Below are 24,640 nucleotides of genomic sequence, written 5' to 3' on the forward strand. Positions count from 1 at the left end.
CTCATTCATTTATTTGATCTAACTTCATGTGCTCAAAAAGTCCTCAATGGAAATGTTTTAAAATATTTTCCTCTCACACACCTATTTCCTTATAAGTGTAAGTTTTGCCACAAGATGGCAGCAGTGCTGCTTTAATCAAGCTTCAGGTAAAATTCCAACTTAAAACTCAGGAATTGATTACATACAACAAAAACTCCACAAGCTCAGAACAAGATTCAGAAGGCTAAGAGCATCAACATTTTCAAAAAAATTTATTTTATAAACTGTCTGAATTAACATAAAGCAAAATTGCTTACCTTGTAATAGGTGTTATCCCAGGACAGCAGGATGTAGTCCTCACATGTGGGTGACGTTACTGACAGAGCCCTATTGCGGGAAAACTTTCTGTCAAAGTTTCTAGAAACTTTTGACTGGCCCTTTGAGGCCACTGAGCATGCCCAGCATGCCATGATATTCTCTGCCACAGGGGTCTCTCTCTAGTCTCGTATGTAGCAATAAGCTTTAGCCAAGAATAAAATAATAAAACGTATCGGACCCAACTCCGTGGGGTGGCGGGTGGGTTTTGTGAGGACTACATCCTGCTGTCCTGGGATAACACCTATTACAAGGTAAGCAATTTTGTTTTATCCCAGGACAAGCAGGATGCTAGTCCTCACTTATGGGTGATTAGCAAGCTAGAGGCTGAGTCATTTTGTAGTGAAGCAACAGTGAAGTATTGTTGTTGAAAATGAGACAGCCAAAGATCACAGCAGGTTGGATGTAGAAGGAGTTGGGATTATACTGGAAACAAGTTCTTTAAGACAGATTGTCCATAGGCTGAATCTTGTCGTCCTTGTTTGTCCAAACAGTAATGAGCTGCAAAGGTGTGAAGAGAACTCCATGTTGCTGCTTTACATATGTCAAGGATTGGCACTGAACGATAGTGTGCTACTGAGGTTGACATTGCCCTTACTGAATTTGCTTTTACTTGCCCTTGGAGAGGAAGGCCTGCTTTTTCATAGCAAAACTGTATGCAATCTGCTAACTAGTTGGGTAGAATATGTTTACCCGCTGCTTTACCCGGTTTGTTTGGATCATAAGATACAAAGAGCTGAGTGGATGTCCTGTGGACTGCAGTGCGGTCTAAGTAGAAAGCCAGTGCACGCTTACAGTCCAAGGTATACAAAAGCCTGTTCTCCTTGGTGAGAATGGGGCCTTGGAAAGAATGTGGGTAAAACTATGGATTGGTTCAAGTGGAATTCCGTAACTACTTGGGAAGGAATTTTGGATGTGTACGGAGAACCACTCTGTCATGTAGGAATTTTCTATAGGGTGAGTACGTCCCAAGTGCTTGCAGCTCACTAACCCTTCTAGCTGATGTAATGGCTATGAGGAAGATAGTCTTCCATGTGAGAAATTTTACATCACAGGAATTCATGGGTTCGAAAGGAGAACGCATGAGTCTTGTTAAGACCAGATTCAGGTCCCATTCTGTGACTGGTAGCCGAATTGGTGGTTTAAGTTGAGTTACCTCTCATAAACCTGCTGACAAGCGGTTGTATGGATATTGGTGCATCTCCCATCTTGTTATGGTAAGCTGAGATTGCACTTAAATGTACTCTTACAGATGAAGTCTGGAGACCAGAGTCTGAAAGATGGTATAAGTAGTCTAACAAAGAAGTTGTGGGGCAGGAGAAAGGGTCAATACTCTTTTGGCTGCACCACAAAGATCTGCCACTACATTGTGAATGCCTGCCAGATAAGTGGCCCGGAGAAACATTGAGTGTGTTAGGGCCCAGTTCCAAATCTGTGCAGCTTCTTGACAAAGGAGATACGAGCCCGTACCTCCCTGTTTGTTGATGTACCACATGGCTACTGTGTTGTCCGTTTGGATTAGAACAGTCTTGTGTGAAAGGCAGTCTTTGAACGCATGCAGCGCATAACGTATAGCTCGAAGTTCCAGGAAAACTGATTTGAAATGTTGCTTCGAGTTTTGTCCAAGTACCTTGGGTTTGGAGATTGTTTGTGTGAGCTCCCCAACCCAAGGTGGATACATCTGTAGTTAAAGTTAACTGTGGGACTTGTTGATGGAAGGGAAGGCCCTTGCGCAAATTGTCCTTGTTCACCCACCAAAGTAGAGATGAACGTAGTTGGTGGGTTACTTGAATTGGAGAGGACAGTGGTTGAATGGCTTGGAACCATAGTGATCTTAAAGTTCATTGGGTTACTCTCATGAGCCTTGCCATAGGAGTGACATGAACTGTGGAGGCCATATGGCCTAGTAAGGTTAGAAACTGATGAGCTGTTGCTTGTTTCTTTGAGTGAATCGAGTTTGTCAGTAGGGAAAGTGTTTCTGCCCGATCTCCAGGTAGAAAAGCCTTTGAGATGATGGTGTTCAATTCTGCTCCGATGAATTGAAGCAGGTGAGATGGGTTGAGACTTTTGATAATTGATGAGAAAGCCCATGGAATGTAGTAGAGTAATTGTTCGACTGAGAGAAGTTAGAGCTCCTTGTTGAGATTGACTTCTGATGAGCCAGTCGTCTAAATAGGGAAAGACATGGACACTTTCCTTGTGCAAGTGTGCTATTACTGCTAGACCTTTGGTGAATACTCAGGGAGCAGAGGCAAGTCTGAATGGTAGTACTCTGTACTGGAAATGTTGATGACCCACCATGAAGCGCAAATACTTGTGATGAGGAGGGAATATTGGTATGTGAGCATAAGCGTCTTGAAGATCCAGAGAACAAAGCCAATCTCCTGTTTGAAAAAGTGGGAGCATGGCGCCTAGAGATAACATCCTGAACTTTTCTTTTTTCAGAAACTTGTTGAGATTTCTGAGGTCTAGGATGGAGCATAGGCCTCCGGTTTTCTTTGGAATGAGGAAATAACAGGAATAGAATCCTCTGCCTTGCTGAGTCTGGGGCACTGGCTCTACAGCCCTGGCTTTCAGAAGGGTGGATAATTCTACTTGCAATTGTAGTATGTGATTTTCGCCGAGAGAGAGAGGTCTCGGAGGAGAATCTGTTGGAATTGAGAGGAAATTGAGTTGGTAACCTCGAGATATTATTTCCAGAACCCATTGGTCAGTTGTTATTTGAACCCAATGGTTGAAAAAGGGAGGATACTCGACCTCCTACCGGAAGCTCTGGATGAGGATTGGAGAGATGGCTGTGTTCCCTGGAAATGGCCTCAAAAGCCAGCAGCCGAACCAGTCTGTGGTGGAGGTTGAGGCCTGGATGGTCTAGGTCATCTGGGCTGAGACCTTTGTTGTGGTCTAGAAGACCTGCTTCTAGATGTAGGGGGGTAATATCGCCTCTGTCTATAGAAATATCTTCTAGAATTCTTCCTTTGAGGCCTATGAGGTGGCTGTGAAGGTGGATCTTGCAGGATCAATGATAATTGTCTTAGGGTCTCTGTATGCTCTTTTAACTGAGCAACTGCATCCTGTACCTTAGATCCGAACAGATTGTCACCAAGACATGGGAGATCTACGAGCTTATCTTGGACTTCAGGCCTGAGGTCCGAGGCTTTAAGCCATGCCCAACGTCTGGCACTGATACCTAATGCAGCACTCTGGAAGCCGTCTCAAAACCATCATAGACCGCACGGACCTCGTGTTTGCCTGCTTCTAGCCCTTTATGAATGATCATTTGGGCTGCTTCCTGATGTTGTGATGGAAGTGATGGAATAAAGTCCTGCATTTGTTTCCACAAATCCCTTTGGTACTGGGTCATGTACAGTTGATATGAAGATATCCTGGAATTTAACATGGCCCCTTGATAGACTTTCCAACCCAGGGAATCCAGAAATCTATGATCTTTCCCTGGGGGATTTGAAGAATGTGGTCGAATCCTCTTGGACTTCTTTTGGGCAGATTCTACCACAACTGACTGGTGAGGAAGCTGTGATTTTTGGTAGCCAGGAGCAGACTGCTCCAAATATGTAGTGTCCATTCTGGCACTGAGCATGGATGTTCCCAAATCTGCTGTTGTAATTGCAAAAGTACCTCATGGATTGGTATGGCTACCACTTGTTTTGGAGGGTCTACAAATTGAAGTAACTCCAATGTCTGTTGCCTTACATCCTGCTCTGTTTGTAAGGTGAATGGAATGGTGTCAGCCATTTCCTGGATAAAGGTTGTGAAAGAGAAATCTTCTGGTGGAGATTTCTTCCTTGGATCAGGTGGGGAAGGATCTGATATGAATCCTTCTGAAGAAGTATCTGAGTGGGTGTCACTCCAGGTATGATTTGGATCCTGTTCTGGAGAGACTGTGGAAGTTCTAGGCGGTCTAGGAATTCCTGAGGGACCTGGTTGTGGATCTTCCAAGGGTGAATCCTCCAAGTGTGGGATCACAGGTTTGGAAGGGAAAGCACCGACCACCTCATCGAATCTCTTCATCAGAAGTTGGTAGAGTGCCATTTCTGGACGTCCCAGGTCCCCGGGAGTAAATGGCATCGATGGTGACCGTGGTGGAATCGATGATGGCGTCGGTATCTTCGGTGGTCTTGCTGGAATCATCTTAACTGGAACCGTAGAAGGTGACGGCAGCGAAGGAATCATCGGTATCGGCAAGGGTACCGGCATCGACGGGGTTGTCAGCATCGGTGGAATCACCGGCAATGGAAAGGGTACCGGCATCGGTTTAATAACCGGCATCGGTGAATGCACCGGGATCGGTGATGGCACCGGCATCGGCGAAGTTGCCGGAATAGGTGTTTGTTCTTTTAGGGCCTGGAGCACCACTTGTCTGATAAAATCGGACAATTCCTGCGATACAGTCGGTGAAGTCAGAGCGACTGTACGCGGTGGCGGTATAGGCTTCGATACGACATCCACAGAGCCCTGTGGAGGTTCAATCGATGCTGGTATAGGCCCCGGCGCCAAAGGTAGCGGAGTTTCCTGAGATTTCTGCCGTTTAGCAGTCGGTTCCCCTGGGGAGAGGGACGTCGCTGGAGTCGATGCATGTTGATGCCGGTGTCGATGTTTTGTTCGATGCTCGACGACTGACCTTATCGATGCCGTCGACGGTGATGGATGATCGCCCGATCCTTCTAGGCGACGTTTTTTCAATAAAACTCGCTTTGTAACACCCACCGGAGACGACTTCATTGATGTTGAAGGAGAAGGAAGGAGCTGAAGGTGGAAGAGATGTTCCATCTTCTCCTGACGAAGTTTTCTTCCTTTAGGAGTCATCTCTGCACATTGAGGGCAGGATGAAACATCGTGTTTGTCTCCTAAACAGACAACACACTCGAGGTGTGGATCTGTTATAGACATTGTTCTATTGCAAACTGGACATTTTTTAAAACCGGAAGCCATTTTCTGTCGACAGCTGTTGATGAAAATGGGAAAAACGGGAATGAGAAAAAGTTTTTACTAAAAGTAAAAACGAGACAAAGTTTACTCACCGGCTGGTGGAAAACTGAGAGAGATCCTCTATGGGAGAAAATTTCTTGAGAAATCGATGACCTTTCAGTCAGATATACTGTGAGGAAAACTCACAAGGCTCCTGATCCGCGATGCTTACAGCAGCGTGGAAAAACGAAGACTAGAGAGAGACCCCTGTGGCAGAGAATATCATGGCATGCTGGGCATGCTCAGTGGCCTCACAGGTCCAGTCAAAAGTTTCTAGAAACTTTGACAGAAAGTTTTCCCGCAATAGGGCTCCATCAGTGACGTCACCCATATGTGAGGACTAGCATCCTGCTTGTCCTGGGATAATCCCAATTCATATTTTTATATAGTGAAAAGGCTGCAGAAACCTGATGAATTCATCTAATAAATATGTACATAAAATAGCAATTTAACACAACCACCCCAAAATTGGTTATGCTGCAACACTTACCCTAGATGGTATATACCATTACAGGGTAGTATATATACCCATTGTAAGACCACATTGTATAAAAAGGAAAGCATTATTGTTATGTAATTCCTCCATGCTACCCTCTTGCCGCTTAAGAGTCCCAAAAAGTACTGCACAGGTCTCACCTGTACCTGCACACATAGATGTGCTCCTTTTCTGGTAAACTCTCACCTGCTTCTGGGAATGTACCCTTTAAGCTACACTCTGATGGTTTCTGAGGATACTGTGACCTCACCACAACCTGAGATCACAGAAAGGCATTTATAGATTATATAATAAAAACCTTGGGATCATACAGTAGCTCGCTTACCTGGGTCACTAATCCGTCACAAATACAATGCTAATAAACTACATAGTTTATTATTAACAAGTATTTACAGTGAACACAAAAATGACTGAAAAGCTGCCAGCAACAAACAGGGGAAAAGAAAAGGGATTTTTGCAATTAATACTAATTCTTTTACCATTGACTTGTTTGCCAATTTAAACAGCATCATTTTCCCCAGCAGGATAGGAGATAATTCTGCTTGGCTCAAAGCCAAACTTCTTAGGCTATTATATAAAAAAACCAGCTGAGAAGCTAGGTGCTGATTTTCTCACTGCTTTTATCCCATCAGCACACAGAACCATACTGGGCTCTGAGGTTTAATCTGTAACGGTTTCAGCTCTTAGTTTACAGCTGAACTCTGCTCATCTTAGCTCCTATCCCTCTCAGCATATAGCTATGATCTCCAGCTGAAACATTAACTCTTCAATTGCTTTTCAGCATGATGTCACTGGTTTAGAGCCAAAGATTCACCCTGTCAGCCCTGGCTGCAGTAATTGTGGAACGCTGCACTGTTATGCGGCGACCTGATGGTTAACTTAATACCATTATGGGAAAAGGAGACAGGAATTTCATACGGCAGACAAATACTGAAATTAATAGCTAAAACATCTGTTTCATTACAATTATTTTCTGGATATCTGTGGCCAGTTACAAATTCTGAATCAACTCTAAACTTACTATGCGCCATCAGGGAGCAGTTCACAGATCACATTTAGCCCTATTGGGTCTAGCAAGGGTTAAAGAACCCTTTAAGAGAGGTAAAGGAATCCCCAATATTTAAGTTATAAAAATAAGAAAGAAATCATTTTTCTTTTACATAAATTGTCTTCTCCTCTAATGGGTATACTAAGAATATACAAACATGTACAATTTCAGCACAAGTGACTTTTTACTCAGCTTTGTTGAAAAGCTGCAGTCTTGAGCAAAACTATAAGTCTTATTTACTGACTGAAGAACTGAGCTGTGAGATCCTGCTGGCAAGGTTTGCATTGTATCATCCTTCTGTAAGTGTTCAAATTTCTCTGTGGTCAAACTAAGGACATAAGCTGTTTGAAGCAGAGATCTTATCAGTGGAAAAAATTACTTTACTTTCTATAACACATAAAAAAAAAAAATGGGTGGAAAAGTCATTTGTCTTTTTTTTTTTATCACATTGAAATCCCCAAGAAAATAAAATACAAACTGCAAAAGAAGATCCCTACGTATACAACACTGCGTATAACAACATAACAAATATAGAGGTACATTTACTAAGCCATGATAAGCAATTAACACATGAAAAACAGTATTTATCGTGCAAAAATTGCGGTAGATTTTCAAACACGCGCACGGGCATTCGTGTGCTTGCGGTTCCCAGCTGCATATTATAAAATCCGCCAATTTTATCACATGTGCACGCTGACACGCACATTATAAAATCCACTACCTGCATGCACATGCATGTTGTGTGAGTAAGAGGGGGCAATATTACATCAAGCACGTGGCAATGGACTGGGCCTTTTCCCAGTCTGCTCCTTTAACTTCCTAAACCCCCATCTAATTTGCCTCCCTTTTCCCCTATCTGACCCGACCCCTAAAATCCCGCAAACTTTTTTTGTGTTGTTTTAAAACGTACCTGCTCTCCAGAGCAGTAGCGGGTTGCGCTCGCTGGTCGGCTGCCGGCGCGTGCTTCAGTGGAACAATGCCTAATGGCACTGTCCCGGCCCGTCCATGCCCTACATCCGGCCCATCCCTTTTTGCTGAACCCATTCTTCTGTACGTACGGGCAAATACGCGTGTGGCTGTGGGCGTTTGAAAATCCACATGCATATCTGCCCGTTTTGGCATGCCGGATTTTTAAAAGCCTGCTTATATTGAGGTATTTTGATAGTTTGACCTACAAAACCACCCCTATTGAAAATAGCTGATTTGTATGAATTTGCATGCAAAGTGGCTAATGAATAGGTAATCCTATGCAAATAAAAGGCGGCTTTCCTAAAAAAAAAAAGCAAGTCGTATTACTTTAATGAAAACTCAGGAGTTGTAGATAACTGACCTCAGGGGCATCAGGACGCTAACGTGCATCCCAGTGACCCCGGGATGCTTCTTAAATAGTCTGCAGCATCCCTAAATTGGCCCCCCCAAAGTGGAAAAGTCCCCTGGAGGTCTTGCAAGATCTCTGTCCAACCCTGCCACCTCTAGAGATGGCCTAGAATTAAAAAAATACAAAAAACAAATTGCCAGTTTAAAATTATGCGGTGATGGCTTGCCCTCCCTACCCAAATCATCCGTGGATTTCAACACTGCCCCCCTCCCCGGGTTCTTTCCCCCCAAACACATCCTACTCCTGCCCCCAGGTCTCCCCCATTAGAAATAGTCCATTGTAGTCTACTTACCCCCCCCCCCCCCCACAACTTCCACCCCCTCTTCTATGAGAAAAATCTTTGGTAGTTTAGTGACCCACCCCTTATGCCTTTAGAAAGAATCCCCGATGTCTAGTGGGACCCGGAGCTCTCCAGGCTCTGGGCTGGTCAATGTTATTTTTCAAAATGGCATTGACTGGCCTTTGCCCCTATCAAGTGATAGGGGGAGGTTAGGGCTGATGCTTGCCTTTTTAGAAGATGGTAGTCCCCTGCAAAGAGGTCTGCCATCGTGCAGTTTCACCCTTTCCCCATGAGATATTTTCTGCTATAAAAAATATTGCAGGGAAACAGCTGTGATATTTTATCAGGGAAGGGTCAAATATCACAGGAAGACACCCCCCCCCAAAAAAAAAAAAATAATAAAAATTCTCCCTTCCTGCAGTAAAATATAGCATCATAGTAAGTGACCACCATAATTATTATGCAATATTGCATATTGCTTATGTCAGCAAACTAGTTGTCTAATGAATGGAAGAGATTCTGTGTTCTTAGAATCTGTATGGAACAACTGGTAACCATGCTGTTGTTTAAAACTTTCTCTTACCTGGTTAAGATGCACACAGGCATCTACTGCAGCTTTAGGGAGGTTACATTTCAGAAATGCAGTCACAGCCTGCTCACACATTCCCACAGTCACAAACATATGTGCAATATCCTGCAAAACAGAAACAGAAGCAGGCTCTAGAGGTCTCTTCCAAAGCAAGATTAATGTATCTCCAGTAATTACTGTGATAATCATCTTTTTATCAATTACTTACTTGCAGCTTTGTATAACAATATACATTTACAAAACTGTTTTGTAACAATATAACCTATTAAATCTTTGAACTGGAATATTTTGTATTCCTGTCATTTATTTATACACAAACATATAAAGTTAACCAGCTAATGCCACAATTAACTTATATCTCTTAATGATTGTCATGTTAATAGTCACAAAGTTGCACAGCTAATGCCGCTAAGCATTTCATGATAATGCATGGTGAAATGCTAATGGCAGACTGCAATAATGGAGGTGGTGTTTCTCTATCACAAATATGAGATTTTCTGAGACTGAGACATATCTCTATGTAGGTGTAGGCATCCTTTATTAGTTATTTTTATTAATTTTCAAAAATTTTCATTCAGGATAACTTGAAGAAACATTACAGCAATTGCAAAGAAAAAGAAAAAGGATAATATTCCCAAAATGAGCAACACTTGCAATACACATTGTATATCTTGAACCACATAAGAGGAGAGGTTCCAAAACTGAGTAGGCCATTTAGTGGGATAAATGTCCTGCTGACTATACTTTTTTAACGTTAACTGGATACATGAGGCTGGCTAACTTTAAAACCAAACTGGCTATGTTTTAATATAGTTGGTTAGGTTTAAAAGTTATACAAGTAAGTAGCACTAACAGTCTCAAAATTAAAAAAATTAAAAAATATGAAAGGGCCCATGGCTCAAAATATTCCTTCCCCAGTATTAAATATAAATTGTCCAGCGCCCCAAACATTATCGACCCCCTTTTGCTTCCTTTCCCCATTGTCATATAAAAATATTCACTTTTATCCCAACCACCACAGGCTAAAACAAGTTTTGATCCCCCGTCTCTCAAAACACATGCCTGGACCTCAGAGGGGTGGGATGGGGGTCTGGGGGTGAGAGAGGGGCGATCCAAACTCGTTTAGAGCCTGCAGAGGTGTGTGTGTATGTGTGTGCGTGTGTGAAAGTGAACATTTTTACATGACAACGGGGAAAGGGAGTAAAAGGTGGCTGGTAATATTTGGGGTGCTGGGCTTGACAGAGCAATTTAGATTGAATATTTATTTATTTATTTATTTTATTTATTTATTGGTTTTTATATACCGACAACCGTTTGCACATCGTGTCGGTTTACAGATAACTTAAAACTTTTTGGCAGTGTCATTACATAGAACTTTTTGGCAGTGCCATTACATAGAACAGTAAACGATGCAAACAAGAGAAAAAACATGAACAAATGGAAACTGGATAACTATTTACAGGGGAAGGAATACTTTTAAACATAGGCCCATTGATATCTTTTGTTTTTTGAGACTGTCAGCACTACTTACCCGGATATATTTTAAAGATAAAGATATCCGGGTAAGCAGAAAGTTATCTTTTAAAGATATCCGGGTAAGCAGAAAGTTATCCGGCCAGACAAGACTGGATAACTTTAGGCCAGCTCTGTAGCAGACCTGAAGTTATCCGGCTAACACAGTTGGATATACCCGATATTCAGCTATGTTAATTGGATAATTCGGATAATTCAACCCCCTCCCCGGAACGTCCCTGGCATGCTGCTTTTTTATCTGGCTATAATTTAGCCAGATAAATGGTTGAATGTGCCAAATTTGCCATTTATACAGCTAATTTTTGCCTTTCCCTTCCGGAAGGCTCTGAACCAAAAGCTTGCATGCTTATTTCAGTCGTGCTTCCACTTGCAGAGTTCTTGAACTTAGCCACTATTATACACTCTCTTATCAATAATTTCACTCCCCATGGATTAATGCCATAATGAAAACTCACACACCTGCTAGAGCACTGTGTTCATCTAACCAGAATCTTTTGGATATTCCTTCTCCTAAGATAGCCCATTTAGACAAAACCAATAGCAGGTCCTACCATTTAGCCTTCACAATAGCAGGTCCTACCTAAAGAAATTCATAATTTGAAGGAACAAAAGTTTTTTAAAGTCCTAAAAACCCATCTCTTTAAACAAGCCTTTGAAGGCTTTTATGATGTTTTGTCATATTTTAATATTTTGCTATGTGACTTTATTTGTATTGTATTTTATCTCTTATTTTATTTCTTATTTGATGTTGATTAATTATGAATGCTGCATTGTACCCCACCCTGAACATAGGAAGGGCGGGTAAGAAATGTTTTTCAAATAAATAAATAAATAGATGGCTTTTGAATATTGACCTCAAAGTAACAACTTCAGCCAAGAAAACTTACAAATAAGGCCTAACCAAAATTCTATGACTGCATTCAAACTAACATCAGCAGAGTTATTTTGCAAAAAGCATTCCAGTTGAATGGGATCATAAAAGATGTAGTTAGATCCTTGAAACATAACAACTCACTTACAGGCCGATTCAGTAAAGTCCGCGGGAGAGCGGACGAACGCCCGCTCTCCCGGCGCGCGCACAGGCCCCTCACCGGTGCGCGCGATGCAGTATTCAAATTAGGTGGCGCGGTAGAAACGGGGAAAAGGAGGCGCTAGGGACACTAGCGCGTCCCTAGCGCCTCCTTTTTGACAGGAGCGGCAGCTGTCAGCGGGTTTGACAGCCGACGCTCAATTTTGCTGGCGTCAGTTCTCGAGCCCGCTGATAGCCACGGGCTCGGAAACCGGACGCCGGCAAAATTGAGCGTCCGGTTTTTGGCCCGACAGCCGCGAGCCGAATTCAATTTTTTTTTTTTTTTTTACTTTTCGGGACCTCCGACTTAATATCGCCATGACATTAAGTCGGAGGGTGCACAGAAAAGCAGTTTTTACTGCTTTTCTGTGCACTTTCCCAGTGCCGGAAGAAATTGGTCGGCGCTAATTTCTGAAAGTAAAATGTGCGGCTTGGCTGCACATTTTACTTTCTGTATCCCGTGCGCATACCTAATAGGGCCCTCAACATGCATTTGCATGTTGAGGGCGCTATTAGGTGCCGCGGGTTGGACGCGCATTTTCCTCCCCTTACTGAATAAGGGGTAAGGGAAACTGCGCACTGTACTGTATCGGCCTGTTAAAAGGAAACTTAACTGAAAGGTGACACCTAGGGTCAAAATCCTCTGTTTTTTTAGACATAAAAAAGTTTCCTCTGAATCTGGGTCTTCCTAACTACATCAGGGAAGAAGGAGATCTTTTGGCCAAAAAAGGAAGACTCTCTTCACGAAAAAATGATGCAAATTCTTGATCATTTCTCTCATCTAAAGCAGCCACTGGAAGAGATATATATTTAACAGCATAAAGATAATATACCTTAATGAAATCAGGAATTGCCTCCTTGAAGACACTAACAAACTCCAAAGAGAACTTTCTTAGCATCTCCATAGGAGGTATTAATGGACAACAAGAAAAATTTAAGAAACACAAATTGAATCTGCTAAGATGATTACCAACATTTTCAATTTTTCTATGCAACAATTTATTCTTTTGAATTAAGAAAACGTTAATATCAGAGATACTAGTACATTGAGTTCTAAGGGACCCCAATTGATCATTATGCTCTGAGAGTTGAAGAGAATGTTCATTAACATGGGCAGTTAGATTACCCAACAATCCCAAAACAGAGATTATACTGGAAGATAAGGCTGATTCTAAGTTAGTTATTGCTGTCCATAAGGCTTCTAAGGTGACAGTAGCAAGTTTAGGCATAACTAGATTTCTCAGAGTAGATGTTAAAACAGTGTCTGCCCCTCAGGACCTCTTATCTAAGGAAGAAGGAGATATGATCCTATCATTGATCCACTGTCTTGATTCCCAGGTCCCTGAAGAACTGAACTTGGAGCCATAGGTGGTATAGGACCTTCAGGGCTCAGGAAGACCGAAGCCTTCTGATGAATGGAGCATTCAACTTCAAGTTCCTCCAGGCGCATAGCTTGGCTTAAAAAATGAAAGGCTTCAAATGTCGACTGAATATAAGAGGGGGTTACCTGCGACACAGATGGGAGTGACTTCACGTTTCCTTTCCTCTTCTTTCCCATTTGAAATTCGATGCTAACAAAAATCCAGGGAGAAACAAAGATGAAAACTGTTATCTCCCACTGACTTCAGCAGCTAGAGTCAAGAGGTGGTGCTCCCACAGATCAACTCCCCTAGATGCAGCAGGCCGATAGCAGGGCTTGACAGAATCATAGTAGTGACAGCAGAAAAGGATGAAATGATCCAAGTCTTCTGAGCAAGTTTCTTACGGTAGTAACTGCCGCTCCTTGCAGGTTACCCCCATGTTTCGGTTAAGGGTAGTAACTGCCACTTTGTATAGGTTACCCCCATGTTACTGTGAAGGATAATAACTGCCGCTCTGTGCTGTTATCCCCAAGCCTTATAATAACCCATGAAAATTACTGATATCAACATTTTTACTGGGTGATGAGCCTTCTTGAAAATTCAGACAGTGCTACTTGATGTGCTTTGCTTCCTCCCTGGCTCTCCCAGGGCAAACACTGCACACCACAATTTTATCTCCCACTGATTCCAGCAGCTAGGGTCAGGAGGTGGCACTCACGCAGGTCAACTCCCTTGGATGCAGCAGGCCAATGGCGGAGCTTCCTCCTGGGCTCTCCCAGATCTTTAAACAAAGTCAAGTCTCCTTTTTCCAGAAAAGGAATTAAGGCTCCTAGGGAAACCATCTTGAACTTTTCCTTTACTAGAAATTTGTTCAAAACTCTTAAGTCTAGGATGGAATAGAGTCCTCCTTTGGGATCAGAAAATATTTGGAATAAAATCCCTGCCCTCTTTCCCAGGGGGAAATGGGTTTGACTTCCTTGACCTCTAAGAAGGAGGAGATCTCCTTTAGTAGCAGTTCCTGATGCTGAGACCAAGAACTTCATGGTGGGCAATCTGATAGAGTTTGAAACAGATGTAATTTCTATCCGTTCTGAATTATACTGAGAACCCAGCTGCCTAAAGTTATATTGGGCAAATTGTTTATGTAAAGTCTTAACCTTCCTCCCACAGGTGGTTCTCCGGAACAGATACTGAAAGACTGGCTATGTTTTCCTGGATCCAATCAAAACCCTGTACCAAATTCTCATTGGTGAACTGGCTGTGACTTAAGAGTCCTCTGTTTTCTGGGATGGGATGAATTGGGTGAAAAATAATGCCTCTTCAACGAATAGAAATGTTTTCTCGGCATCCCACTCAAAAACCTCCTAGATGATGTGGAGAAAGGGTCAGTAATGGCTGCAGTAAGGGTCTGAAGTGTGGCATAGTGCTAAGGTAAGGGTATGATAATTATGGTTTAGGGGTACTAAGGAATGAGTACGCAACCATTTGGCTTTTTTGAGAGATTTGGCAAATATAGACTGGTGAGGCGGTAGCTATTTATTGAATCTGGAAGCCTTCTGGAATGCCTTCTTGTTAACAGGTTGTACAAAGGAGGGTCTCCCACATTTTCATCTGTATATCCTTAAGGACATCATGGATGAGCACTGTCACAATGTCCTTAAGGGCACTGAGAAACTGGAGTATGGCTAGTAACTGTGCCTTGTGCTCAGCTTCCTTCTCCTATTGAATGGAATGGCTTAAGCCATTTAATAGAAAAATTATTGCCTGAGTCTACACCTGACTAGCAGTCATGGCCTCTGTAAAGGTTCCACTTGACTGGTGGGGTTGAGTTATCAATGATCTTCTGTGTCTTAGTGAATCTTCCTACTCTGATACATTGAGAGATTGGCATTGAAGAATCTCTGCATCATTTTGATATCTCCAGGTGTCATCAGTGTTTCTAGGAGTGGTTGAACTTTGGGCTGCATCAGTATTGATGATGCTGATGCTTGTACACCGATGTCAGTAAGCCTTTAGTTTACTGTCTACTGGACTTTTCTTTCCATTAAGGCACTTGCCTCTAATTGCACTTCAAAATGTCCTCTATTCCATAAGAAATTACAAAAAGGCGAAAAAATAAGAGTCAGTCTCCCATTTAGTAAAGTGCTAAGACACCGTGTTTTTTTCATTTCATTGTTTGAATTACTTAATGGACACCTCACAAACAGAAAATTAAAAATACTTACCCTGTGGGGTAGATTTTAAGACCTGCGTGCGTGTGCTACCCGGCGCACACACATGTTATACAATCGGGGATTGGCGCACTCAAGGGGGTGCACAATTGTGCACCTTGCACACACCAAGCCCGCGCTGAGCTGCGCTGCCTTCCCCTGTTCCCTCCCAGGTCGCTCCGAAATTGGAGCGGCCTCAGAGGTAACTTCCCTACTCCCACCCCACCTTCCCTTCCCCTAACTCCCCCGCCCCCCAGCCCTAAGATAAACCCCCCCCCCCAAAAATTATCCTACCCTGTTGCGCCTGCCTTGGGCAGGCGCAAGTTGCGTGCACCGGCCAACAGCCGGCGCGCGATCCCCCAGCACAGCTGCAAATGGCTGCTCTGCCAGGAGCCTCTGACCCCGCCCCGCCCCCTCTCCGGTCCTTTTTGAAAGCCCCAGGACTTAAGACGCATCCCGGGGCTTTATGCGTGTCGCCGGTCCTTTTTAAAATAGGCCCGGCACGCGTAACGTTTTGAAAATCCGACCCTGTGTTTTTAGGCTATCAGATTTTGGGGGTAATCTTCTAAGCCATTTAAGTACATAAAGATTTGTTTTATATGCATAAATGGCAGTTACAATATTGACTGGGGCTCTCTTCTCATAAAAGTGAACTTGTAACCTGGTTTCACAGGTACTTTTATGTGAACTGAGCAGAGGCATTCCAGGGAGAGTCAGCACGTACAAGCATACTTTTTTATTTTAAAAAGCAAACACTTAAGTGTAAATACAGACTTTACTGCTATGTGGGAAGTTATAAAATTATCCTTCCTATGAGAAGTTTCTGATGCTTTGTTTGACAAAATTCTAGAAAAGTAAAAGGGCAATTAGAAAGGGGCAGAAGATGGCCAGTTTCCAACAGCTTGAACTTCAATGTTAAATTTACAGCTTGATGTCACGTCTACAGCAATGCAGGAAGCAAGTCAGGCACAGAGGAGAATAGTTAATATGCAAATTCTTTGGGGCACTAACTGATTTAGGAACAGCAGCTGTGTGCTACAAAATTAAATAATATGCAAAATTGTGAAATGCTCTGCTTCCATCTGCTCTAAAACAAAATCTCTTGTGCATAATGGCTTAATCAAGTGGTATTAAATTATCATCAATGGCCTGGGGCCAACAAGAATTCATAAAACAATGGACAAGACCAAAACAAAGCAACAAAATGCAAAAAATGCCAGGAAAAGCAGACAACCATGGTACTGTAGACAGCACACAAAACATACGAAACACAAAGCAAAATGATTAGATCTCCCCTTAATTTTATATGCTTACAGGAAGCAACTTGTTGTTTTCAGGAAGCGCACTGGCCAGCATCTCTAGTCCTTCATAGTCTTCCAGCATATAGTAACATTCAGCCAACCGCTCCTGGTTTCTACCTTGCAAATAATATTGTACAGCATTCACCCTAAAAGTGAACATAGTGAATCAATAGACAAGTTCAGTTTGAAGCGTTAATCAGGTCTGATGTCAAACATTTAGAATGCTAGATAATTAAAAAAATAAAGCAGAGTTGCTTGCCTGTAATAGGCATTCTCCGAGGACAGCAGGATGTCAGTCCTCACACATGGGAGACATTATATGATGGAGCCAGGCACACAAAACTTATGTCAAGGTTTCTGGAACTTTGATTGAACCTAACTGAGCATGCCCACGGCATGCGTTAACCACATGTCCATGTGGGTCCCTTCAGTCTAATAATTTAACTACAGAAAATTCATGAAGTGGAGACCCAACTCCACAGGGAGGTGGGCAGATCTTATGAGGACTGACATCCTGCTGTCCTCAGAGAATACCTGTTACAGGTAAGCAACTCTGTTTTCTCCGAGGACCAACAGGATGGCAGTCCTCACATATGGGTGAATCCCTAGCTTTAGGTGGCCCCCAACAAAAAAGGGGAACAACAAAAACAGTGCCAACAGGCACAACCACAACAAAATTTTTGTTGGCAATAAGCCTTTTTTGTATGTACATACCCTAAGTGGGGCAGTCTGGTACAAAAAAATAGGCTCTAGGAAGGTACAGAGTTGGGTTGTACACTTCAAACAAGTCCAGGAAGACAGACTGGCCAAACCTGCTTTCATGTTGGCCATCCCTGTCTAAACAGTAGTTGATGTGAATGAATGGAGAGAACTTCACGTTCCAGCCTTGCAGATCTCTCCATGGGAATTGATCACAAGTGAGCCACCGATGCTGCTATGGCCCAGACAGAGTGAGCTTGACAATGCTCACCAGAGTCAAGCCCGCCCGGGCAAAACAGAAGGAGATGCAATCTACCAGCTAGTTGGAGAGCATCTGTTTGGCAATGATGATTTATGTATTTGAAAGAAAATTGTATCCCCAGCTTGTTCTGATCAAAGGAAACAAAAAACTGGGTGGACTTTCTATGTATTTCCATCTGCTCCAGACAGATGGCCAAGGCTCTCTTGCAGTCCAAACTGTGCAGGGCTTGTTCATCTTGGTGAGAATAAAGTCTGGGGAAAAATGTTGGAAGGATATTTAACTGGTTAAGCTGGAATTCTGATACCACCTTAGGCAAAAGCTTTGAGTGCATATGCAAGAATACCCTATCATGAAAAAACTTAGTGTAAATGGATAAGTCACTAAAGCCTGAAGCTCACTGACCCTGCATGCTCCACCAGAAATATGGCCTTCCAGGTCAGGTACTTCAGGTAACAAGAAAGGAGAGGCTCAAAGGGAGCTTTCATCAGCTAGGACAAAACTACACTGAGGTCCCATGACACAGCAGGAGGTCTGATGGGAGATTTCAAATGTAGCAGACCCTGCATGAAACATGCAACTAAAGGCTGCAGAGATGGGCCTACCTTCTATATAGGTGATGATATGCACCAGTTGCACTAAGGTGAACCCTAACCAAGCTGGTCTTAAGACTAGGTTCTGAGAAGTATTCAAGCAGTTAAGACTAGGTTCTGAGAAGTATTCAAGCAGTTTTTATGTGGAGCAGGAGAAAGAATCTAGGACCTTATGCTCACACCACACAGCAAACCTTCTCCATTTCAATTCATAGGACCTTCTAATGGAAGGCTTTCTGGAAGCCAAGAGAACACAAGACACATCCCTCTGACAGGCCAAGGGTTGCAGAATCAGCCTCTCAACATCTCAGTGGTGAGCATGTCCACTTCAGAACTAAGAAGAGGTTCAGTGGCTGACACCAAAACCAGTGGAGACCATGAAGAATCCTGGGAGCCTTTGAGAATGAGTTATCCTCACCATGGGGTCATGTTGCAGGGCTCTCAGCATGTGCCAGACCATTCCCTTGCTCGGCATTGTGCACTGAAGAGGACCAATTCTGATGCTTCTTTAATTTCCCTCGATGCTCAGCATGGGTCTTCCCCAGTGCCTTGGTTGAAGAGGTTAAACCCGAGGTCTTCTTCGAGCAGGAAGAGCTAAACAATGGCCTGTCTCCAGGTACCCTACCAAACACTGACATTGAGGGAACCGATGGCCCCCCTTCCCTGATGCCTCCATTTCCATCGGTGCAGCTCCATGGTCCTTCGAAGTTGATGCCTCTGATGCTGACAGATTGGTCTTCCAGTGCCCAAACAGATGTTCCATCAAATTGAAGCAGGACCGGTGTACTTTGGGGGTCATTTCTATGTACCTGCAGCAACCCCAGATGTCACGTAATACTCTCAAGCAGAGGACACACCTTTCAAGGGTATTCATGATAGACATAGTCCTTTTGTATCAGGGGAAGCGCTGGACCCCAGATGACATGGTGTCCTGAAACAAAAGGGATTCAAAATTGGACTTATTGGTGACAGATAGCTGACGGCTGACAGACACTGACAGCACCACCACCCAGAAGGTAACAGACTGCTAAAGGAAACCAGGGCCGGTGGAAGGGTATTAAGTGCCCTAGGCGAACCTTCTGCCTTGCACTCGCCTCCCCCCACCGGTCCAGGCCCTGACTCTGACCTAATTCACTCAGACAGGTCTCCTCTCTTACACACACTTAGGTTCCTTGCCTCATTCACACTCGCACCTTTACACAGGCTCCCTCCCTATCTCTCACTATTACCATTGCTCTCTCATACACACAAACCCTCTCACTCACACACACACACAAACAGAGACGCTACTCATTGCCCACCAAGACTCTGCATCTCTCGGCCTTAAGCAGGATGGGCGCTGGCTCATGGCCCACCAAATGTCTGCTTTTCTTGGCCACGAGCAGGATGGGTGCTGCTCGCAGCCCTTTGAGTCTCTGCTTCTCTCCACGAGCAGGTCTGGTGCTACTCATGGCCCACCGAGTGTTTGCATTTCTCAGCGACGAGCAGGATGGGTGCTGCTCGTGGCCTGCTGAGTCTCTGCCACTCGCAGTCTGCTGAGTCTCTATTCCTGTTGGCTGTAAATGGGATGGACTTTGCTTGCAGCCCAACATAAGAAATTGCCATGCTGGGTCAGACCAAGGGTCCATCAAGCCCAGTATCCTGTTTCCAACAGAGGCCAAACCAGGCCACAAGAACCTGGCAAGTACCCAAACACCAAGAAGATCCCATGCTACTGATGCAATTAATAGCAGTGGCTATTCTCTAAGTCAACTTGATTAATAGCAATTAATGGACGTCTCCTCCAAGACCTTATCCAAACCTTTTTTGAACCCAGCTGCACTAACTGCACTAACCGCATCCTCTGGCAACAAATTCCAGAGCTTAATTGTGCATTGAGTGAAAAAGAATTTTCTCTGATTAGTCTTAAATGTGCTACTTGCTAACTTTATGGAATGCCCCCTAGTCCTTCTATTATCCAAAATTGTAAATAACTGATTCACATCTACTCATTCAAGACCTCTCATGATCTTAAAGACCTCTATCATATCCCTCCTCAGCCATCTCTTCTCCAAGCTGAACAGCCCTGACCTCTTCAGCCTTTCCTCATAGGGTAGCTGTTCCATCCCCTTTATCATTTTGGTTGCACTTCTCTGTACCTTCTCCATCACAACTATATCTTTTTTGAGATGCAGCGACCAGAATTGTACACAGTATTCAAGGTGCGGTCTCACCATGAAGCGATACAGAGGCATTATGACATTTTCCGTTTTATTAACCATTCCCTTCCTAATAATTCCTAACATTCTGTTTGCTTTTTTGACTGCTGCAGCACACTGAGCTGACGATTTCAAAGTATTATCCACTATGATGCCTAGATCTTTTTCCTGGGTGGGAGCTCTTTGCCACCCCCTAATGACTGGCACCCCGGGCAACTGCCTAATTCACTTATTGGGATGCGCCGGCCCAGAAGAAAACAAAGAAATGCTCAAAAATTTACCTTGGAAGAATATATCAGGAGGACCGCGGGACTCCACACTGAATGGTGACGAGAGAAGAAAGAAAACAATGGAAAACTAAAAAAAAAAAAAAATTTGCAAAAATCCAATTGATATGAAACTCCAACCTCGACAACTGGACTTCTCGGAATAAGAAAGACTGAAGGGATCCCGCGTGGATGCATGGTATAAAACATATCGTGGACATGCTCAATGAGAATCAGTTAAAGTTCTAGAAACTTTGACGTAAGATTTCTGTGCCGGGCTTCATCGGATGATGTCACCCATGTGTAAGGACTGCCATCCTGCTTGTCGTCTGAGAAACCAAGAGTTATCCTATAACCATACACAAGAATGTTTTATGCAGATAAATGTCGTCAATCTACCAAAACATACAACTGAAGGACAAACTTGGACACTATTCAATGCCTTATTACTAGGGCAACTAGAAAAGTATAAACATAGTAAATTTGCAAATTTCAGGAATGTTTCACATTTCAGGTATGTATTAAAATGTCCTTGTTTTCTATCGTTTCTGCAATCTTCTTAGTTTGTTCTTTTGCTGTAATTTACTAGATAAAGAAGCAGACTGGCTAAACACAGCCTTACGAGTACACGTTCCACAAAGAAGCCTCCGCTCAGCAAACAAAGCACTACTAACAATCCCTTCAGTAAAGTCAGCAAAATTAACCCAAGTGAGAGAAAGGGCTTTATCATTGGCTGGGCCCATACTATGGAACACAATGCCCCCTGAACTCAGATTACAGAATAATCTCAAAACTTTTAAGAAAAATTTAAAAACATGACTCTTTAAAAAAGCCTTCACTAAAGAGTGTGGAGGGTAGAGAATGAAAGTACAGAGTAATGCAGATGAGAATGAATTTACTCAATCCTACATTTAAGAAGTAATATCTCAAAGAGATAGTAACTCAATAATATACCTGGACATGACCAACATTACTCAAATAATGATTTTATTTATGAAATTGTAACCGAACTTTATTGGCACCTGTTAGAATGTATGATATCCTAGATTTACTAACCTTAGTCTATGTGCCTATTTGTAAACCTTTGCGATGGTATATAACTTAGCGACGGTTTAGAAAAGTTTTTATTTATTTATTTAGAATTTTTTTATACCGACATTCTTGATACAAATATCAAATCATATCGGTTTCCATTATAACAAAACAGTCGCGGCTAAGGCGTTACATTAAACAAGGCGTCTGAACAATGGAACGTAAATATTAAATAGTAATAAATGTAACATCGAACAGCATTAATAGGCGTAACAAAATAATAAATGGAACAGCGAACAATGTTAATAGGCGTAACATGAACTAATGCATCTACTAGGGTATCTTTCGTAACCTATGGACTATCCAAATCAGGCGTAATCGGGCCCTAAGGGAAGTAAGCATGATCATGGATCCCATAGTGGACTGTTATGCCCTTTGACCGGTGTCAGAGTGTTCTTGAGAATCCGGGAAGGCTTGTCGGAAGAGCCATGTTTTGAGGTGTTTTTTAAAAGTTTGATGACATGGTTCGTGGTGAAGCTCCGGAGGCAGTGAGTTCCAAAGGGTGGGCCCGGCTGTAGAGATTGCTCGTTTTCTTAATGAGGTTTTGACCCGTGGAGCATATAGAGATCCTTTGTAAGCTTTTCCGATAGGTCTTTGTGATGTGTGAGGGCGGAGTTGCGAGCTTAAATTGAGGTGGGCAATGCCGATAATGTCCTTGTGGATCATCATTAACACTTTGAAGGCGATCCTGGATTTTATAGGGAGCCAGTGAAGACCGTTTAGGATTGGTGTGATGTGGGCTCTTTTGTTTGAGTTAGTGAGTATCCTCGCCGCTGCATTCTGGACCATCTGTAGGGGTTTGATAGTTATGGCAGGTAGGCCTAGGAGAAGAGAGTTTCAGTAGTCTAGCTTTGTAAGTATGATAGACTGAACTACTAAGCAGAAGTCGCTGAAATGCAGGAGGGGTTTCAGATTTTTGAGCACTTGAAGTTTGAAAAAACATTCTTTAGTAGTGTTGAGGATGAAGGATTTTAAGTTGAATAGATTATCGAGTCGAACCCCTAAGTCTCTGATGGAGGGGGAGTGGTTGATGGATGATTTTGCGAATTGGGATGCTCTTTGGGAGTTGATGAGAGTGTGGTTTTCGTCAGGCGAGATGATGAGGATTTCAGTTTTATTTGAATTGAGGATAAGGTTCAAGCTGGAAAGCAGAATATTGATAGAATGTAAACAACTGTTCCAGTGTGCCCAGGTTTTTTGCAGGGATTCAGTGATAGGAAGAAGTATTTGAACATCGTCAGCGAAAATGTCATACTTAAGTTTGAGGCTGGAGAGTAGATGGCAGAGTGGTAGCAGATAAATGTTAAAAAGAGTGGGGGAGAGGGATGATCCTTGCGGGACTCCTCGGTTTGATTTGATTGGGAGTGATTCTTTATTATTGATCCTGACCTTGTAGTTTGATTTGATTGGGAGTGATTCTTTATTATTGATCCTGACCTTGTAGAATCTATTCTCCAGGAACGATTGGAACCAGCTATGTGCTTCTCCTTGAATTCCTATATCAGATAGCTGCTCCAGTAGGATGGAATGATTAACCATGTCGAATGCGGCGGATAGGTCGAGAAGGGCGAGAAGGTAAGGTTCTTTTCTTTCAAGATTGAGACGGATGGTGTCGGATAAAGATGATAGTAAAGCTTCCGTATTTTGAGATTTCCTGAATCCGAACTGGAAAGGGGAGAGTATGTTATTCTCCTCCAGGTACTCAGACAGTTGTTTGTTTACGAATCTTTCCATCACTCTGGAGATCAAGGGAAGATTAGCGATTGGACGGAAGTTTGCAGGGTCAGCGGTCGAAAGGTTAGGTTTTTTTAGTAAGGGTTTTAGGATAGCTATTTTTAGTTGTTCTGGAACCTTTCCTTGAGTTAGAGAGCAGTTAATGATGTCTGCTAACGCTTTAGAAATGGTGTTTGGAATGGAGAGTAGAAGATTGGAGGGTATTGCGTCCAATGGATGAGAGGAAGGTTTGAGCTTTTTGAGTATGATTTCAATTTCCATTGAAGATGGGGTCTCGAAGGATGTTAAGTTGAAATTCCTGGTTGGTGTTGAGGAGCTAGAAGGCAGTGTTGTCGTCTGTAGGGTAGAGATAGGCTTAAGGAGGTTGGTTATCTTCTTATCAAAGTAGATGGCTAGTTCCGTGGCTTTGTTGGATGCTTGCTCGTCAGGGATGATAGGTGGCGAAGGTTTTGTAAGAGATGTTACAAATGAGAATAAGGCTTTGGGGTCGAATGAGAAATTGTGAATTTTTTTTGCAAAGAAGTCTTTTTTGGCTTTGAGGATGGCCATCCTGTATGTATTGAGGTGGGCTTTGTAATTTAACGTTGTGACGGTAGAAGGAGACTTGCATAGATAGATATATATTTGGTCAGCCTTTTAAAAATGTCTGTCTCAGGGTAGACTAATTTTCTCTCTCCGTCATATGAAGCTTTTCTTTTTTTGTGATTATAATAGTCCAATTATGTAATTACATAATTGTTTGTCTTGTATGTTTATGTATTGTACATTTTTAAATTATGTATAGAAAGTCCTTTGACTTAAGACACAACTGGTTCCTGAAAAATGTGCATTAAGGTGAAGTCAAAACCGATAGTCTCTTAAGAACTATTTTATAAATGGATGATTGGTTCCAGCAGCAGGGTCCAATACCTATTTTCACCCGAATAACCCAGAATTTAGTAATATATAGTAAAAAGCATTACTTTTTTGTTTTGAAGAGGAAAGTGCCAAGACAAGCCTACAGGACATTGCACTAGCACTGTTTTGAGAAGAGGAAATCCTTGGTATTGTTCCTATTGACATTACCCTTACCAGGCCCCATGGTCATCAGCATACCAATGCATGCCTGCTGGGAGATGCTTGTGCATCTTGAAGTTGAAATATGTGTTGTAGGCCAGACTATGACTGAGTCCAAAAGTCTATACAAAGATCAGGCTA

At 42.8% G+C, this 24,640-nt stretch overlaps 1 protein-coding gene across 2 annotated transcripts in view; it reads right to left on the reverse strand.

Moving 5' to 3' along the window:
* WDR35 (WD repeat domain 35) overlaps nucleotides 1–24,640 on the reverse strand; it is a 333,796-nt gene that overhangs the window by 44,712 nt on the left and 264,444 nt on the right. For both annotated transcript variants that reach the window (XM_029595967.1, XM_029595968.1), the window contains 2 exons: nucleotides 16,616–16,748; nucleotides 9,123–9,233 (listed from right to left, as the gene is read on the reverse strand). In XM_029595967.1, coding sequence (XP_029451827.1) covers nucleotides 9,123–9,233; nucleotides 16,616–16,748 — 244 coding nt within the window. The remainder of the gene's footprint in view (nucleotides 1–9,122; nucleotides 9,234–16,615; nucleotides 16,749–24,640) is intronic.

The sequence above is a fragment of the Rhinatrema bivittatum genome, chromosome 3, assembly GCF_901001135.1.
Source record: "Rhinatrema bivittatum chromosome 3, aRhiBiv1.1, whole genome shotgun sequence".
NCBI lineage: Eukaryota > Metazoa > Chordata > Amphibia > Gymnophiona > Rhinatrematidae > Rhinatrema > Rhinatrema bivittatum.